General features: G+C 38.5%; 1 protein-coding gene and 1 long non-coding RNA gene across 11 annotated transcripts in view; one reads left to right on the top strand and one right to left on the bottom strand.

The window, feature by feature from the left end:
- The window catches only part of NRXN3 (neurexin 3), a 1,829,483-nt gene that overhangs the window by 947,897 nt on the left and 860,775 nt on the right, over window positions 1-20,811 (bottom strand). For all 10 annotated transcript variants that reach the window (XM_027775177.1, XM_006157103.3, XM_006157094.3 and 7 more), the window contains exons 11-14: window positions 15,872-15,991; window positions 6,108-6,489; window positions 5,047-5,237; window positions 3,608-3,781 (exon numbers count right to left, since the gene is read on the bottom strand). In XM_027775177.1, the coding sequence (XP_027630978.1) occupies window positions 3,608-3,781; window positions 5,047-5,237; window positions 6,108-6,489; window positions 15,872-15,991 (867 nt within the window). The remainder of the gene's footprint in view (window positions 1-3,607; window positions 3,782-5,046; window positions 5,238-6,107; window positions 6,490-15,871; window positions 15,992-20,811) is intronic.
- LOC102480051 (uncharacterized) lies at window positions 1,202-3,364 on the top strand. The gene is made up of 3 exons (XR_335774.1): window positions 1,202-1,297; window positions 2,948-3,105; window positions 3,320-3,364. It is a non-coding gene; the product is annotated as an uncharacterized LOC102480051 (long non-coding RNA).

Genomic DNA, 20,811 nt, shown 5'->3' with positions numbered 1-20,811 from the left:
CAGCCAAACTCAAATGGTTGTGGGCAAAAAGGCACCAAACCAATGTCCTTTTTATTTATTCATGGCAGTCTCAAAATGAAGCACATGTGTTTCTCTCAGATGTTTACCATCTGCAACTGTGGAACAGCACTTTTAGCTGGTAGTGCCTTGGTCTCTGCAGCAAAGTTGGCCTCAAGATAAAAAGAGATATTTACCAGCCAAGTATTAAATCATGCATTATTTGTTTTAAATCTTCATCTGAATTGAGATGTAGCAAGTCACAGCTAAACACAGGCTAGTTATCCAAAAATTGCACTTTATATATAAATTATATACTCTGTGAACATTAGAGACATGAAATTAAAATCTAGCTTAAGATTTTTGTTTTCTTTTTTTGCTACAAACAATTGAGAGCCAAAAAGTAGGGGATTCAAATATTTTCAATATGATTTTGGACTCTTCTGCCTTTTATTTTCTCTGTTGTCATGGCTCATATATAATACGGAAAAAAATACATTTACTAGTTAGGGCCTTCAAGTGTCATTGTCAATCATTGCTGACAAAAACGTATCATTTATCCTGGCCTGTGTATTCCAAAAACATGAAAATAAAACACATTGAAGAGATCTAGGTCTTAGCTCTTAGTAATGAAACCTCATGCCCTGCCTGTTCATTATTTATATTCATGGTAATAATAAATCAAGAAACATGTTTTGTTTCCTATGGTTCCCATACTGCCTAAGACACAGAGACCTCCTTAGAGGTTACATATTATGGACAAAAGATTCGTACGGGGGATAATGCCTTGTTCTCTCATCAAGGTACTGTGCCCTTCATTTTCCTCCCTACCCTCTTCTACAGCTTCATTTCCACAGAACCCTAAAAAGCTCCTGGGATCTCTTACAATGGCTTATTCACAATGGTACAAACTTCCAATGACAGTAATTTATGCCTTAACCCACTTTTTGGCCATTTTTCCTGGCCACTTAGGCTAATTATCCAAGTCATTTGTGTACAATAAACAAGGACTTTCTTCCCTCAGCACTCATCCTCTACTTCTCCCTACCCAGTGGGGGTGGTCATAATGCGTGATGGGTAACCATCGTAATTATCTCCATGGCAATAGAGTGCAGTGCTATTAGGCCTGTGGGACTTGTCATAGATTTGGATGGTAGAGCCATCAAGTCACAATATCCGGCTTTGAACAATCCCCCATGCTCAGAGGAGGATGGCAACCCACCACAATGCATGTGACGAGTCATACAAACCACACATGGAGCCATCGGTAGAGATGGGAACAATATTTCCAATCTGATGGGTAATTTTCTTTTGCAAGTGCTCTCACTGCTTCAGTTAAAACTCCGGTGGTGTCTTTTCCCTCCTTTATACATTAAATTTTAGTTCACTTTTATAAAACATACACATCTTTTTAATCCAATACTATAGCTTTATTTCTTTGTGCCCCCATTTCCATACGCTGTAGAGCTGTGCTTCTAATATAGCAGTTGCATACACACATGTGCTATTGAGTACTTTCAATGTGTGTAGTTGGAAGTGAAGAGGGCTGTGAAGAAGTATAAAGCACACCACCGATTTTAAAAGCTTAGTATGAGTAGAAATAGAAAATACCTTATTGATAATTTTACATTGATTATATGCTGAAAAGATACTATTTTCAACATACTGAGTTATGTAAAATAAAATATAAAATTAATTTTATCTGTTAATTTGTATCTTTTGGAAATGTAGCTACTAGGAAATTTAAAATTACATATGTGACTTACGTTATATTTCTATTGGGCAACATTGCTGCAGAGTTAAATGAATGATTTCTGTTAACTTTTAAGTTTGAAGACTAGAACAATAAAAATACTTAGCATGTGAACAGTGTCTTATGCTTTTTAAAATGTACTTTTAGATTGTGAGTTAACTTGACATGATGAATTATACCAAGATAACTGGGATTGCTGTCATTCTACAATCTTTTAAACTAAGATACTCAATTTAATTCTAAAATACTGCATCTATCTCAGGATTGTCCTTTAACACCTGAAAGGATTAAGAGCAGACTGATGTGACAAAAATTCTTAACTTGAATGAAATTTTGCATTTCCAGGAGAAGAACACAAAATGGTTACTTTAAGTGATTGGTGATTCCCAAACATCTATCCTGACACACACACACACTCACTCACACACACACACACACACACACACACACACACACCATGTTTGGCCAATAGATCTTAAGAGACATTTCTAGCTAACAGGAAAACGGAATGGGTTATAGGGTTGATCTGTCTCATTATTAGGGGAACATAGGCAAAGGGAAATGACTTCCATAACTATAACTCAGCCTGGGAAACTTTTATAAAAACCTGCTTTAAGGTAGTGAGCAACCCATCAGATAAAAGCTGACTAAGAACAGGAGCAATACATGAAGCTGAACAAAGGACAGGGATGAATGGATCTGATGTGATAAATTAACAAGAAATACAAGAAAACACAGTACTCTGCACAAACAAAGGACCACAAGGCTCAACCAGAGGAAAGAATATATAGATTCCAGCAACTGGTTTGACGTCCACTTTGCCTTTCAGTTAGGTGGTGTCCCCTTTCCAGTCAACCTAAGGCTACTAAGAAAGGCTAAATACATCCACTGCTGCCCTCTGCTGTTTAAAATTTTAGAAAGACCTGTACATTCAGTTAGTCTCACAAGAGACAGTGAAATTACCTACAGAAACAGGCTGAGCATGGTTTCTTGTACTGCAAGACTTCATAGGTGGGCATGCAATGTTCTTAGATGTCCCACATGAGATAATATTTGTAAACAGTAATCTCACTGTTTATCAAGTACCTACTATTACCAGGCATCATGTAAGTATATGTGTGGATGTATATACATATACCTATATGTATATAGTTTACTTATATTACCTTCCAAGGTACATTTTCTTGCTTCTTACAGGTGAGGAAGATGTACCTGAGAGAGGTAAAAATAACTCGCCATATGTCACACAGCTAACAAGAGGTACCAAAAACTACCTGAATTTAGGTCTTTCTAACATCCAAGCCAGCAATACCCACTACACCACTAATGAACTGCCTAACAATGCCTGATATCTAGTAAGTATTCAATAAATATTAGTTCTCTTCCATCATCATGGCATTTTGACATCATTTTCCTATCTCCTGCTAGATTTGTATTAAATAAAGCAGTTGGTATAATATGCCAAAATAAGATACATTTTATGATTGGTGACATCCATATAAAGTCTCTGGTTTGCCCCTCATCATGTGTTAATATATAAGTAAATCTCTGATCTTTTTAATCATTCAGGAATCAAAGGTACAAATTAGGAGGAGCCTGATGTCAAAGCCAAGGAAGGTTCTTTATTGGCAAGTATGTGGTTCTGGGAAAACATTTGCCAACATGCATTCCTGGAGCCTGTGGCACATGTCTTGACATACTCAACCAGCGACGAGAAGACACTGATGATGATGCAATGGCAGATGGCAGAGAGTAATGAGAGAGGACTGGTCAACTGAGGAAGAGGCACTGGCAGAGGCAGCAAAGAGGCTTGGTGCTTGCGACAATGCTGTAGCTTAACAAGAAAACAGGTTGTACCTTCACAGCCACGCTCGATCTGTCCACTCCTATGGAGCGCATCATTGATGAGGTCTGGCAGACGCCCATTCAAGTCCACTGATGCCAAACAGCCCTGAAAGCCATCTCGGGAGGCCACAAGCTTTGGGAGGTTACTGTACATTCCTTGGGCCAAGCCAGCCATGTAGAGGTCACCTAGAAGGGAAAGTAAGTACCAAAAGACAATGAGTAAAGGGTGTGGCAACCATGTCAACTAATGCTAATGCACTTTAGATTATTTATTAGATAATGACAATATAGCTGGCTTGAATAAAATAACTAGTGTTTCTAAAATGTAAAAAGAAAAAAAATAGTATTACTATATGTTGTTCACCCTAGACGTGCCATCTCACAAATGTTAATCACCAGAGATGAAGTAAAGATTAACAACATTTTCAACAAATGACCATCTATTGAGTGTGTTTTTATGTGCTTGTTGCCAATAAACTGCTGAGGGTTTGACAGACATTCCATCAAAACTCCTAACAACCCATAAATGGAGGAACGATTGTTATCCTCATTTTGCAAGAGAAGTATATGTAAGCTCGTAAGCTGAATGAGGCTTAGAAACTTCACCAGTATTATCCAGGTCATATGTGATTCAGCAGAAATTCCAAAGCCTGTATTTCTTTATCTGCATTAATGCCCCTCCCACATTCTGATCTTTATTACCACATCACTTAGCCCCCAATTTAAGATACTCCCAAGATTATCAGAAAAAGGGAACTATTCCTAGTCTATGTAAAAATGTAGTAAATTGCATTATGATAAAATTCAACATTGTTAAGATAAACTATGACTCCCATATGGCCAACCATGATTTGAGTCCTGGATCCAGGAATTTGAAAATAACACTGGGCATGTGTGTGTGCGTGTGTGTGTGTGTATGTGCATGCCTAAAATCCCAAGAGGAAAATGGAGAAGAAATTGGGGCATGGTCATCCCCCTTGGGGGGTGACTTTTCATTTTCCCTCTTACTGTTTGTCTCTGGTATGGCAAAAACCTAATAAATAAATAAATAAACAAATAGGTGTGCATGATATATGAAAAATGCATTGCACCCCTAACCTGTAGATTGCCTCTGGAAACATCCTTTCTATCATAAGAAATGCCCTAAGAAGAATAAAATTCTTCTTTACAAGATGTATCTTTTTTTTTTAAACTAATAAGCTTCAAGCATTTTAATTTTACTAATGAAAAAGCATTTAATTCTGTTCGTAGTTTGTACTTTCAACCTCCTAAAACAAAGTCAAAGAGAATGAACGAATAGTCATATTAATTATGCATTATGATATACTTTTTAGTTATAATTTAAAATGTCTTTTTTTACTTATAAAAAATTATTTTATCCATTCGGTCACAGTACATCACCACAACTCATAAAGTAAATTTTCCCAAGAAGAATACACTGCAAGTTGTACCTTTCAAATCCAGATTTTTGGCACCGTTGATCACCTGAGTGACTACTTTGGTGTCCACTTTCAGGCTGTGGGTATTACTGTTGTCCCGAGTAATGACGACGTTGTGCCACTGGTTATCATTCAAGGGACGGTCACTGTTGCCTTTGATCACATTGGGACCATTTCCAAGATCAAACACATAGTGTATATACCTGTGAGGAGTAACAATCAGGAAACTGGGATTCCCTGAAGTGATTAATAGCAATGTGTGTGTAAGTGGCATAGGGGGCTTCCAATCCCACATGCTAAGCTGGAATAATGCATGAATAATTTGAGCTGGATTTACAGTTAAAGAATAGATAGATCCTGTTCTATCATACTTTATTTCCATACTCATGGAGTCTTAGTTCTTTAGCACTATCCAGAACCAAAGTAAGCAGGTGGCATGCTACAAAACACTGGACGGTGATATATACACTCACAATCAGAGATCTACCACTTTTCCTTTTTCTTTTTTATTGTTTTTCCATTCATGTAATAAAATATATTGAATCTGATTATCACACAATGTGCCTGCTTTGAGAAATCATGCTATATTCCACAAGTTGTATCTGATATGATTAACTATATCAGAATTATAAAATACATTGTAAAAATGTCTTAAAGTAAAGGGTAGCTATTAAGAATTGGTGTATGTTCAGTTACTGTAGGAGTAAAATTTCTATATTTCATTTACCGGTATAAATTTAGTTGTTGCAGTTAGTTTTACTCAAGATACAAAACACATACTTCTATTGCCCTCTTTTACAAAAATAAAGTTTTCTTTTTCTCTTTTGTTTGAAAGGCCTTGTTTTTTTTCTTTTAAAAAAAAAGTTTAATATTGTTGAGTTAGCAGAAGATCTTTACATAAATTCATGAATCTCTCTCCTTTCCAACCTTAATCATTTTGTGGATTTTTCAATTAATGAGGATGTTAGTATGTATCAGGAACAAAGGATAATAGAATGAACTTTTCCCCACATATTTTATGTAGAGCTTTAGCAAAGATACCCAGTATAAATTATGAACTTCCTTCCACTTACCCCTTGACCAGCTCAACAGCAATGAAGTCATTGCCATCGCCACTGTTGAAGAGAATGAAGCCATCAGCTGAGGTGGTCTTGAACTGGAAGAAGAGGTGCATGGAGGTGTAAGCCTGAAGGGTGGCGAGGCTCAGGTAGCTGCTCTTGGTCTTAAAGGTGACAGGGTCAGCGATGATGTTCCTCAGTCCAAAACGAGCCTTTAGCTCACAGTAATCAATGTCACCATTTTTGCACAAGTCAATGTAGAGCAGGCCATTAAACATGAGGCTCTGCAGGTGGCCAATGAAACTGGAGGGGACAACGGAGATGTACCGTTTCTCAGTCATGATTCCTGTTTCAATATTGTGGAACTCCAGGCGAGTATGGTCTCCCACCATTGTACCTATGAAAATCACAAATGAGGTTCACACAGGAAAAGGAACCAACCAGGTTTGCTCCAGCGCTCTTAGTATATATCTTTTAGGCATAACTTGTCCCCACACTAAATATTCTGTTTACTTGAGTCAGTTGGAGAAAACAAACTATTCAATATGGTTTATACCTGACTTGGCCTCACAGGGAGCTGAGTACTAGCACAGCTCAAATTGTATGACCCACAATCTTTGTTCTCCTGCAGCTGCTTAGAGACCCCATCATTTAAAACAAAATGAAATAATGAGTAACCTATGTTAAAAGAGAAAATCTCAACAGCAGTTAGCATAATGGGTATGTCACTGGACTCCCATGTAGTTGACCATGTTTCAAGTCCCATACCCGGTGGCTTAAACTCACACCAGGTGTGTGTGCATGCATGCCCAAGATCCTGAGAGGAGAATGGAGGAGAAGGGATTGTGGTGTGGCCATCCCCCCTGGGGATGATTTCTCGCTTCCTGTCTCTCTGTCTCTCTCTGTCTTTCTGGCAAGCACATGCACCCTATAGCAAAAACTTCTCAAAAAAAAAAAAAAGAAAGAGAAAATTCTTCATTTTTTTCTCTTTAGAAAAATAATTGGTTACTAACGAATACTGTAAGAAGGAAGGCCTTCGTTTCCTCTACCCCTTGTAAAGATACAACAGCAAACCTTGGGCACTTACAAATATTTCTTGCTGTAATAACCAACCACCTTGTACTTGTAGAAAAGGTTCTATTGCAGAACATCTTTGATTTCTCTTGCCCAGCAACTATTGCGCTTTCTGTTACCACCACCTGATCCTCATTTGGGAAGCTGCCCTCCCTCCATGACCTTGAAACCATCCGACCTGGATGAATCTGACCTTAATCAAGCTACTCAGGCTGCACCACTCAACATTTTTATCCTTCTAACCATAGATTCTGGTCTAAGAACTAAAAAATGGTCTTTAAACTTCAGCGTGCATCAGAATCACCTGGAAGCCAGACTGCACTCTCAGTTTACGATTCAAAAGTCTGGGATGAGACCTGAGAATCTGCATTTTCCCTTTTAATTTGCCAGAGGGTATGTGAACTCTTTGGAGAGGGATACAGAGAGAGGAGAGAGAGAGAAATCAAGAAAGCACCCCATATGGAAGATGGTCAAGTCATAATTCCTTCTTGTTCATTTCTCCCTTCCCAGCCTCTGGAGTGGGACTCGAATTGCATGGTCGGCTATGTGAGATCTGGTCATCTTAGCCTCCATGCTGCTCCTGCATTTCTAACAAGTTTGTAGCTGATGATTATGTGGCTGACCTGGGGACCACCCTTAGAACCACTGGAATGCCAGCAACCCAAGCCATCCAGTGAATTCGGCTCTACAGGTTTGCTGGCTTACTAGTGAAAACAGCTTCATTGGAAGCAACGCTTGCTCCAGGGCTTGAGACCTTGTGATAATGAGAAGAACTGAGCCCCTCTTGAAGAGGCCACTAACCCAAAGTGGAAAGGAATAGTTTCTCTGTGTTGACCTCATTTAGGTCATGATCTAGCCATGCAACTCTGGGTATTTTCCAATTTTTTTTTTATTTACTTATTGAGAGGGAACAAGAGAGACATCATCAACAGGATATCTTGACCCTTCCCTCATCCTCATCCTCATCTTCTCAGTCAGCCAGGCTCTTAGGTATGCATATACACAAGCCTGGTACAACTTAAGCCAGGAATTGAACCCTAATCATCCATATAACATCTAGCATTGCAAAGCAGTGGCTACCATTATACCACTATCCCTGGGCCAACTCTAAACTTTTTTTAAAACTAACAGACTCTCTTTTATGCTTAGAACATTTGAGTTGGGTTTCTGATCATTGCAAATAGCTCTCCAGCTGATACTAATTAACTATCAGGCCTTTAATCACCAATTTTACCTCATGGTGAGTACCCAGGGCAGAGGTGATGAAGAGAACTTGAAATAGAGAGACTGAAACTCTTTAAGAAGAAGCAAAAGCAAAAAGCAAAAAAAAATCATTATTATGAACAGAGAAGAAATTGGTTCCTTCAACATTTATAAAGAAAATTTATAGTAAAACGTAACAAACCATCTAATGCCAAGTGCTAATGCCAAGTGTTAAAAGGAGAGAAAAGGGAATTCCCTCTTCCTGCCCATTTTAAGAGATTTTTTTTGCTACCTTCCTGCCCTTTTTAACTTCCAAGCTTAAGAAGCTCTGCTAATGGGACCAGTAGATGGTGTAATGGTTGCATCGCTGGTCTTCCACAGCGTCAACCATGTTTTTTTTTTTTTTTGAGAGGTTTTCGCTATAGGGTGCGTGCACTCGCTAGACAGACAGAGAGAGACATAGAGACAGAAAGCGAGAAATCACCCCCCAGGGGGGATGGTCACGCTGCAATCCCTTCTCCTCCATTCTCCTCTCGGGATCTTGGGCACACACGCACACGCACCCGGCATGAGTTTAAGCCACCAGGTCCGGGACGTGAACCGCGGTCGACTACATGGGAGTCCAGCAACATAGCCATTACGCTAACTGCTGGTTCTCGGGTCGACCATGTTTTGAGGCCAGAACCTGGTGGCTTAAAACTCATGCCGGATATGTGTGAATGTGTGTCCATAATCCCTAGAGGAGAATAGGGGAGAAAGGATTGCAGCATGGGGTGGGGTGATTTCTTGCTTTCTGTCTCTCTCTGTCTCTAAGGCAAGCACATGTGCCTATAGCAAAAACCTCTCAAAAAAAAAAAGCACTGCTACCAAGACACTACTAGCATCTCTTAATCCTCCTTGTGTACAATTTTCCAGAAGATAGACATAATATGAAATATTATAATAATCTGGAAAGAGATTCTGTGTGCATAGGGCTCAGTCCCTATAGCTTTCTCTTGTCTCTGTAGCAGCCAGCAGCCTTCAGGAGACACCAGTGCTGCCCTACCCATTCAGAGCTGAGTGCTGGGGAGCAAGCCTTGTTTCATTGGTGAATGTGCCTGCTCAGTCCAGACGTAGTACTTCAATGGGCAATTTGATCTAACTCTACTTTAGTGTCAGTGTGATCAATAATGAAAATGCTATTTCATTTCCATCTGCTTCTTTTGTTTGTCTATTGGCTCAGAACTTAAATAACAAAAAGGGAGGTATTTTAAAGTTGGGTACTCAACCTTCAGTATCTTGGAGAGTCAACAAGATCATACCCTTCGGTACTCAATGTATGTGTGTGTGTGTGTGTGTGTGTATATATATATGGGTTTTTTTTTTTGGTTTTTTTTTGAGAGATTTTTGCTGTAGGGTGTGCACGTTCACCTGAAAGAGAGAAAAAGAGACAGACAGCGAGAAATCACCCTCCCCAAAGGGATGACCATGCCACAATCACTTCTCCTCCATTCTCCTCTTGGGACCTTGGGCACACATGCACACACGCCTGGTGTGAGTTTAAGCCACTGGGTCCAGGACTCGAACTGCAGTCAACTACATGGGAGTCCAGCAACATAGCCATTACGCCAACTGCTGGTCCCTGGGTACTCAACATTAATTTCTTCTCTTTAGGAGCAAATTCAGACCTAATTCAAGTAATCACTCATAAACACAAAAATCAGATTTCTGGACTAGCAGGTAGCATTGTGGTTAAGTGGTGGACTCCCACATGCCTGACCATGGTTCAAGTCCTGGACCTGGTAGCTTGAAAATCATGCTGAGCACATGTGCGTGAGTGTCCAAAAGCCCAAGAGGAGATCAGAGGAGAAGGGATTGTGGTGTGGCCATCCCCCCTAGGGGTGATATCTCATTTTTCCTCTCACTGTCTCTCTCTGGCAAATGCACACACCCCATGGCAAAAACCTTAAAAACAAAAAAAGACTTCTACTTTATAAACTTTATAAACTTTGACATATAGTGACAAATTATTCTCTTAATATAAGCAAAAATAAAATAATGGTGTTAGTTTAAATATTAAATTGTAGTAGAACAGAAATCAAAATGCAACATAAATCTGCTAACAAATAACCAGGAAAAAGAATTACTGTATACAATTACTTAGTATTGAAAATTGGACTGGTCACAAAAATGCAAAGTATCGACAGCAAGCCTCAATTTACATTAAGTGACTGAAATAAACACTCAATGTCAATTTGGCTATTGCTGTACTAGGGCTATGGATTTTTGCTGGGGGAGGATATGGAGGGCACAGAGGAGCTGCAGTATGATGATGCTGGTAGGTAAAGCACTGTAACCACCATCACCTGCCGTTGTTACAGTAACATTTGAGAGATTATTATCTTCCTTTGGAGGTAAGAATGATTGGTTTACAAAAGTTAAGCAATTTGATCTTGACCGAGCCTCTTATAGAACCCAGGTGTTCCAGTTCCAAAGTCTATATCCTTAATTTGAGATCTATACTGTCTTTGGAAATAAAGACTCAACACATTCCTCACATCAATTGCCCAAGAAAAGCAGTAGATGAAATTTAACTGGGGAAAATCTCCATGCAGAAGCTATACTGTAATGGGTTCACACTTCTTCCCGGTGATCAAGTATAATGTCGTTGCATCTAATGCATGGCTAATACACTCAGCACTTTTCCCAAAACGGCCCTGGCTGCCTTGGCTCCTATTCGCTTACTCATTTCCATACTTCTCAGTCAGCCAACCAGCAAGCCACAGACCAGCCCTCATAAAACCCAATAATACACATTTATGAAAAATAAGGCCGGGATCAAACAGTAACTTCCCATGGGGCAATAGTATATGTGGATGAGCATGTAGACCTTGGGACTGCACTGCTGGGTTTGCATTCTACCTTCATGACTTCTTCACTGGGTTACCTTTAGGGAGTGACCTAACTTTATGCCTCAGTTTCCCATCTGTGAAACAGATACGAAGTTATCAGGATTAAACATATTCATCCATAAAAACAATACTTAGAATAGTGCCTAGGGTTTAAATTGTTAGCTACTACTAATTATGTATTATTTGTTTAGTTCTCTTTTCTGAAATGTTTTAATCACTTTAGGGTTATTTCACTTATTATTTTTCTCTCTTTTATTAGAACATGAGCCCTTCTAACTAGAAACCCGTTTCTTGCCTCTTCTCTATATCCTGTATTGATTAGAAGGGGGTTCTGAGCATGGCAAATATCCCTAACCTGTCTGGGGAAAGAGCTTATATTTGAGATGTTTGCTTTGGGGTCAGAATTTAGATCATCACCACTTCTGCACATAACATTGCTGGCCAACCCTAAGAGCTTAGCAAAAAATAATGGGAAAGGCTTGAGGTCCTGTGACTCCCAGATAGAGGAGAAGAAGTGACGAAAGTGAAAGCTCAGGAAGATTGTCACTTTGTGCCCACCGTTCTCTAACTCCGCTGGCCCCATATTCTTTTCTCCAGGGTAACAGCATATTTCAAAAGTGTGTGCTGTGAAGTACTTTTTTAAAAAAAATAAAGTTTCTAGAGCCAACTACATTTGGCAAATATTGCATACATATCAGTGATTAGCAAGGCACATTGGCCTATTACAGATTCCTAATAAAATTTTGCAGTAAAGAATTCCACTTTATTTTGCTTTGTTTAACATTTTCTTTAGCTTTGTTTAACATTTTCTAACCCTATTTTTTAAAATTAATCTTTTTATACGTATTTATTTGGTCTATGAATGAGAGAGACAGGGGTGAAGGCAGAAAGAGGGAGAAAGAAAACACCTCCAACAAGGCCTTGGCATTGCATCCCACTCCCAGCTTCAGCCATCTTGGATCGTGGATACACACGTGCCAGGCATACTCAAGGAGGTCTCCATATACAAACTGGAAACCTTCTCATGAAGGTCAGTCTCTTCTCTTACTGCTTCACTACATGTCTGGCCCCAGACAAGTTTTTTATTAACACAAGAAACAAGTTTTAGATGGAAAACTTTGGAAAATTACTTCGTATGTGCTGTGTGGGGGTGAAAGAGGGACATGTCAACATGGACCAATGGACCAGAGTAGTCAAAAAGAGGGTACTTTCTGTATCAGCAAGAAGTCCTGGGTGCATGGGTGGTTCCTGCATTATCAGGCCCCTCTTCTGAGGAGTATAACGCAATCATTGGATGTACTCTTAATAATAGAAATCCAGCTCAGTCGATCAATATTAGCTGTCAACTGAACATAATAATCCTTTCCTAAGAACACAATTATGTAACAATAAATGAGAAACACCAGGTTAAGAAATATTTCTTTCCTTGCATTTGATTTCTTGAGTCTGACCTATTCTTTGCATCATTTCTACAAACTACTTGAAAATCTGGCACGCTAGGGGACCCTAAACAGCATGAGAGAGATTACTAAATAAGCCAGTAGGATGCTACTTAATAACCTGGGCACTATGTGGTATTTTAGTTTCATTGCTGGATTTTATGACTTCTGTGAACTAAAAATGCACATTCCCAAACCCCTTATCACTGTGCAAAGCAATCCTAGGTTATAGCTCATAAGAAAAATCACTCATCGATCTTTCCCTCTCACAAATTCCTTGATTCTCCTGACTGCTTTCTCCCATCAGCAGTGAAGTAGAAGGGAAGGCTAAAATGAAAGAGCTTCATTAATTTCAAATATCAAATTGCTGGATGACTTGAGCATTCCATGGCTTTGTTCTGCTTCTTAAGTATTAGTAGCAAGAGAAAGCATGGCTTATAATTACCTTTATTTCAAAGTTTCTATAAAAGAATAATGACCGAGAGTGAGAGAATACGCATTACAATATCCTGAGTGTTGCCATTCTTTATGACTATGCTTTCAGGGCATCTATTTTCCAAGGGAAATAAAAGGAATCCACTGTCCTGGGAGACTGGCATGAGGCTGCCACCTAGTGGCTACTCTTCAAAACACACTGCCAATCAGGTTACCCCTGGTTTAAGAGGACCAAGCTGAAAGGATTTAAGGAGCATTCCTCTTTTAACATTAATATGCTATACATCATTACAGTATACAAAATGAAGTTTTCATCCAAAATACATTGTCTGTTGGCTCAATCAAGTACATCAACATATGTGTTATCAACAAACAATTTTCCATTTCTTTTTTTTTTTTCCATCCAGAGTACACTGTATATTGTCTCAATCAAGCATATCAACAAACATGTTATTATTAGCAAGTGATCTTCCATTTCTTGTTTTCTGTATGTTTTGCTTTTTTCCCCACCTACTGCCTTTGCAGGCTCCTGTCAGCACTAACAGCTCATGGAGACTTCTTGAATACTTAATCAGGCTGACCGTGGTGGGTTCCAAACAGTACGAGTATTTTTACATCCCTTTTTCCGCATTCATTTTACAAAATTAAGCTACTCTTCAGGCATGTACAACATAACCTTGCCTCTCACTCCTCAGCTAGGTCTACGTAGATTGGAGTGTTTGAGATAGTTTTGGTTCTGCTTGCCTTCATTTTGTTGTTGTCGTTGTTTTTGGTTATTTTTGTGTGTGGGGGGGAGAGGGTGGATGTTGCATTTTTGACTCTCAAAATGTATTCCCCACCTCTCCTCAATCCATTCCATTATATTTTTCCTGTATTGTAAAATAAACCATTTTCCTATGATGGATTGTGAAGTACAGTAAGCAATTTGATTTTGTGGCATTACACACGTGTGGGTTTGGAACTTAATTACACAAACTCTAAGTGTCATGTTCCCCGTTCTGTACAATGACAATAAGATCATTTACCTTGAAAGGCTACAGTGAATTACAGAAGGTTAAAGAAAATGATATATGTGAAATAGTTAACGCCATATCTCATGCCTACTCAGCACTGGATATGAGCAGGCAGCCTTTTTTCTATCCACCAGCTGTTTTTCTCTACACACACAAATACATGTACAACTACATGTAAATTCCTACATGCCTTACTATAATTCTTGGGTCCAGAAGTATAGATGTTCAAGCTCATGAATATAAAATTAAATTTTAGGACCTGAAATTGCAGAGCAGTCACGCTAGAAAGGAAAGACATTGGAAATAATAGAATTTTATGTTTAAAAATAAAAAATGAGGAAAGAGTTTAGTCTACCTATCCTGAAGGCATAAAGCATTTTAGTGGCTGTGATTGTATTAAACCCCAGGGCTCCTCATTCTAACCTAGCTGCCTTACTCAAAGAAGAAAGGGTAAAGTTGGCTTAGCTTTGACAAGGCTCAGAATTGGTAAGTTTCCCAGTATTCTGCAGAGAGCTAATGTCAGAGCTGAGAGTTGACGTCAACAGCGTTGCATGTAGTATCTGTGCTGCCCGAGTTTTCATTTCCCATAGTGACAAGAATTCTGATTAATAGACATGTACTTCTCTGGAATAATAGTGTTTATACTTGCAGGATGCAGCATAGATGATGGCATTTGAAGAAGCCCTCTCTTCTCTACCGTAGACCTCACTGGTCACACGCAGCCATCACAGGCTGGCTGAAGATCTAGGTTCATAAACCACTGCAATGTCTTCATTCTAAATTGGTTATTTTCTCTTCAGAGTGACAATCTTACCACTCAAGGTAGAATCTCATCAGATATCTATTTTTAAATAACAGAATCCTGGTTTGATCTACTTGTGGGTAGTTGGAAAAGTCATGATACATTTTTGCATAGAAAAACACATCATGACTTTTCCAACAATCTAATAGATTGATTCCTGATTTGAGGAAACAGGAATCTCTTGCACTTTTTTTTTTTTTTTATCCTTTACAATTCTAGCACACTGCTGACATTAGCAGGCTTTCAGAATATGCTTATTGGTTGTGTGTGGCTCCAGATGTTGCTTTATGTAAAATCGATTCATTTATGTGTTCTTTGTACTCCTAAATGTAAATTCCACCAGGCTGAGGATTTGCCTGTTTATCACCATGATCCCAGTGCCTTCTAAGACACTGATTGGTACAGAATATTCAACTAATAATAATTAAAAGAATAATAAATTAAAACAAACAGTCCTTAGCACCTTGTAAGTATCATGCATTATTCTAGGTGTTTACTTTTACCTGTAACATTCTGAGTTTCTGGTTTCCCCATCTCCCTTTACTAGAGAATGACTCAGTCACTGAGGGAGAAAACTGGCATATAGAAGGATGATTAATCAGTGAGTTTTGAATGCTCGAATAATAGAAAGATCTGCAGGACCCTACATCTGTTCTCCACGCACGTAACTGTACGCCTCAGGAGAGAGACCCATAAATATACAATCACAGTAGTAGGTAAGTTCTATAATACAGATCCATGAAAAGGAATGATGAAAGTGCCAAGAAAGACCTTCTTACCCTTGTCTGAGTTTGGCAACAGAGGATAGGCTATGTGACTTCTCTTAAGCAAAATACAAAGTTCTATAAAACTAACATTGCTCACTGCAAGACCAGGAAGACTATGCAAATAGAGGGACACTTTTCAGCCTAGTTATACTCACCCTCGGCCACATCATCATCCACAGTTAACTTAAGGCTTTTTCCTCTCCGCACCACCCGGACGGTGTGCCACTCGTTGTCATTGAGCTTCTGCCCTGCATACAGGGTCTCAGGTCCTTTGCCTAAAGATGGTGGTAAGGTCCAAAATTAGAAGCAATTCTCAAAATAGGGCTCATGCATCAGGGTTGTCAAAGCCACACTGGTGCACATGACTTAGCAGGACTCAAGGAAGCCTGTCTCCTCAATGCTCACCCTAGTTTCACTGATCCAGCTGGGTGCTTTATCATAGTCCCAAATGCAAACATCTCAATTTAAATGTTAAAGATAATAAAACTGCAATGAAAAAGTAAGTGTTCCCCTTTTTAGGAACAAAGATTTTAAACACCAATGGCAGTAAGTGAACATTTACAGGAAACAATAGTTAAGCGTCCTTTATGTCTCACAGTCTTAGAATTTAGATGAACTACTTGAAGAGACAAGAAATTAATACATATTTTTTAAGATCATTTGGTTATTTAGGCATACTACACCAGTCTGGCTTTTAGGGAATATCCTCCAATTGGATGAGAAAAGAACTCTGCACATAGGCTGCCTTAACTTAACATGTCCATTATCCCAAAGTCCCAACGGAATTCAGTGACCACAAAAATCACAACAGTAAACATCACCATAGTAATAATCTCAAGGTTTAAGCCCCACTACAAATAATGCTCCTGAAGGGAATGTGAGAGGCCCTCAACTTATCTCATTGTTCATCCTCCTCCAAAAAGATCCAAAGATTTAAAAAGTGAAATAATATAAACTTCCAACATTGACCCTAGTTAGGGCAAAAGAACTTTAAGTAGAAAGTACCACCAAATGAAGAAATAAAAATTATCTCAAGAGATCCATGCTCAAGATGTTCAAAGTGAAGTTCAAGTGCTCCTATGAAGAATCAGGAGCAACCAAACATATTATATTTAAGTGCAAAAGATGGCAAGATAGAGAGACACTGAGGCATTTGAACAACCCACTTAATGGGGCGGGGGAGGAATGTCATGTTGCTCTAGAATGTGTCTGGTCATTGACCCAGATATAAATTTAAAAGACAAAGAAGATTGCTTAGATCTACAAAACTTAGGTCAACTTGCTCTTTCTAAATGGGGAGCTGAGTCCATGCAGAAAGGGTCGAATGAAATACTTTCTGAATTAGTCAATCAATATGGAAAGCTAGTCTCTGAAAATGACTAGGAAAAAAAAGATGAGATATATAAGTGGCCAATCTATCCCTATGGATAGCATGCAGCTGAAATATTTTAGAAGGCCAAATACTTCTCTACCACGCCTACTGGATACAGTATCCGGGAGACAGTAGGTGATTTCATAAGTGCTGGTTGAATAACTAATGTCTATTTTAAGTTTGATTTCTTTGGTAACCATTGATTAAGTTTAGGACACTTTTATCTAAGTAATTCTGAAACCATTATCATTTAACTTTCACTAGCCAGTCTCTCTCCTCCTCCACTTCTAAGTCTGATGGTATCATACTATTCAAGGGAAAACTAAAAATATTGCCTGAGTAAAAATCACTACATAATTTTAAAGTATAGCTTTTAATTGAGTAATTATTCAAAAGTAACCCTATTTTCTGCTGTCTATAAGAGTTATGGTAGTAGTTGAAGGTTGGAGAGAATTCTCTTATGAGACAGACACTTTCAAAGTGAAGCGACTTCTTTTAATTACAGCATATGCAGGAAATAATTTGTATTTTAAAAATTTCAGAATGTATCCAAAGCCCAAGAGCAGTCCAAATTGACAAGAATCTTGAGCATTAGTGGGGCCGAATGTCTTCAAAAGTGAGTGGTGATGGTATGAGATTAATGAATCTCAAAAAAAAAAAATCTACAATAAACCATTTTGTATGCAACCCTCAGTTCTTTAACTTTGTGAGTAGGCTTTGTCTTTAATGTTATCTAAATTTTATGCATTACAACAGGATTGTCCCTATGTTTCCACTCATTAGATAGCACTCTTCATTATCTCATTAAATCCAGGCCTAAGATTGATGTAGCCGTCGCCTTTACAACAGCAAGCTGTGAGGGCATTGGAGGAAAACGGACCACATCATGTGGATACTTTATAACCACAACAGATGTTCTTGGAAAAAACAAATCTGCCTTTGTTTTTTTATGTTTTTATCCTCTTTATTCTACATGCAAATGCTCCAATAAGAAAGAAGAAAGTAGAGAAAGATGTGGAGAATGCTGGCGAGGGTGGCAGAACTGTTACAAACACAGGCTATTTAAAACCTCTCCTATAAGGTACATCTGTTCTTGAGGTAATGTTTGCACATCACTTAATTTTTATGATTAGGGACAAGATAAGAGACAGAATGACTCATACAAACACAGTCAGTTTGGGGACATTGCTACATCAGTGTCACATTTGCTATGGAAATGTAAAACAACTTTATCTCAGCCCAATGTGTTTTAAAGGATAGTAATGTTCTCCAGGTACTTCACTGTTAATGGTGTCCTTGAAATGTCCATGGTAGTCAGATTCGGATGCAAATATTTAACTGTCCATTTGATGAAAATTGTAGAATATTCTAAATTCTAGACTAAAACTGAGAAAAAATAAGGGAAAGTTTTCATGCCTTACTATCTAGCTACATGCAATACTTCCAATACAGCAATGCTTATTGGATAGAAAATATTCACACCTATCTCATTAAAACAGCAAAGGAGAGGACCAGCAGGTAGTGTGGTAGTTAAAGCGCTGGATCCCACATGGAAAACTCCGTAGCTCTAGGCCTGACCCTGCAGCTTAAAAAAACATGCTGGGCGCCTGTAAATTTGAGTCCAAAATCCCAAGGGGAAAATGGAGGAGAAAAAATTGCAGCATGGCCATTCACCACACCCCCACCTCCCTGGGGTGATTTCTCACTTTCCCTCTCTCTCTCTCTGTGGCAAGCACATGCATCCGATGAGAGAGAGGAAAAAAAAAAAAAAAAGCAGAGGATATTCCATATTCATTTTCAAACAATATATAAACACATCTCAATGAGCCTTTACAAAATCTCCAGAAGTGGAGAGTCAATAGCATTTATCCTTAATCAAACCAAAGGTCAACTCGTTCTACTAGAGAAAAAGTGATGTTTAATCTCAGCTGGAAATCTAAGTAAATAGAGGGGAGGGGAACATCCAACTTGTAGCCCAGGCACAGCATGGAAGGTGTAATTGACATAGGATGCAGACAAGAGCTGAAGGTTGACACTTATGTGTTCAGGGTGACTAAGAAAGACCTCCTTAGGCAGATTCAAGCGAAAAGCCAGTAAAGTGGACCTGTGATACAAGGAATGTAAAAAGTTCTTCACTGTGAGCCAGCCCTTTGACCAAGTGGTTAGGGGAGCCAGATTTCATGTGGCCAACCATAAGGCTTGAGTCCCAGACCCGGCAGCATGAGGGACATGCTGGGCGTATATGCATGCATGCCCAAAGTCCCCAAAGAAATTTAAGAAAAGAGATTGCAGCATAACCCTGCCTCATTAGGGAGTGCTTTCTTATCTTCCTCTGACTCTGTCTCTCTCTGGAGAGTGCACACATGCTCTGGCAAATTGAGAAAAAGAAAAACAAGAGTTCTTCAGTAAGTAAAGGATGATGCAGATATAAAGAAGAAAAAGAAAAATCATTTTTAAAAGTTGACATTTAAATTGATTTGGTAGAAATTTAGAAATAAAAAGTTATAACCATTGACTTTTGTGCATCATCCTTTTACTTTTTAATAACTAAGAAAATTCTGATCAGCCACTATATATATATTAGATGTCTTTTTCTTTGTTTATAGTCTATGTACTGAATATTGATCATAAAAGTCATTCGATTCTTTTTAGGCTGCTTAGATCATCATTCTTGGATCTAAATAAAGAAAATTAAAATATAACCTGACACCCATCATTTAATTTCTCAAGTAGTGACACCTACTCTTGGAATAATGAAACAAAGTCACAACAATGATTTCTAGGATGCAGAAGTTTGTTAACTTGGAGTGTTGAACTGCTTATTTTTGTAGAACAGAAAGCTTTCAGACTTCTCTTGGGTAGTACACTCAGTCTAATCTCACTGCAAAATCACTTAGCACCATCTTTTGAAGGAAGGTTTTCTGTCACAGAAGATGGTCTAATTTTCTGATGAATGTGGAATAGAGAACATGATATTGTGCATGAAATGCACTGACCACATTGTTCCCTTGTCCTATCTGCAATTAGTCTATGGATGCCCTCTTTCTTTAGGAAGTCAGAACTAACAATAAAATAAAAATGAAATGCTAGGAGCTAAGCTCTCTTTGAGAGAAAAGTCATTGCTGATTTCTTGGAGGAAGATGACACTCAGATATTAGCATTTTTTTTTTCTTTTGGCAGAGAAAGAATGAAAGTGTAGGGCAAAAATCTATATTTGAGCATGGCTAAAGGCACATACCTTCACAAAGTGGACCATAGATTTTAATTACTTTAATCTTTTTTAGGCTGTTTGTTTTTTAATACAGACTGTTCATATTACATGAATTTTTTTATTCCCCCCAGGAGCAATATAAACAACAAAATAACAAGTTATCCCCAATATACATTTGTTTATCAATATATTTCTAAACTCTGACCAAACCTAAACCAGATGGTTTTGCTCATATGCAGGGAGTAGAAATTCCTTCCATCTTCTACAAAACACTATTTTCAAAAATGGATAGGGAGAATTAGGAAACTTTTTGCTTGGGTGGGGTATAGGGGACCAGTGGAGTAATACTTATACCATAATCACTTTTCTTTAACAGATCTTCTTTCTATTTGTGGAAAAGGGAAAAGGGACAGTGACTTGATTTCTCTTGAAACTATCTTTCCCATAAACCACAGTTTCTACATAGTACATAAACTATTACAGATTTACCCCTTTGGGAAAGGTATAGGGAA

The sequence above is a fragment of the Tupaia chinensis genome, unplaced genomic scaffold (genome assembly GCF_000334495.1).
Source record: "Tupaia chinensis unplaced genomic scaffold, TupChi_1.0 Scaffold000528_1, whole genome shotgun sequence".
Classification (NCBI taxonomy): Eukaryota; Metazoa; Chordata; class Mammalia; order Scandentia; family Tupaiidae; genus Tupaia; species Tupaia belangeri.
This window is presented reverse-complemented; position numbering and strand designations above follow the sequence as displayed.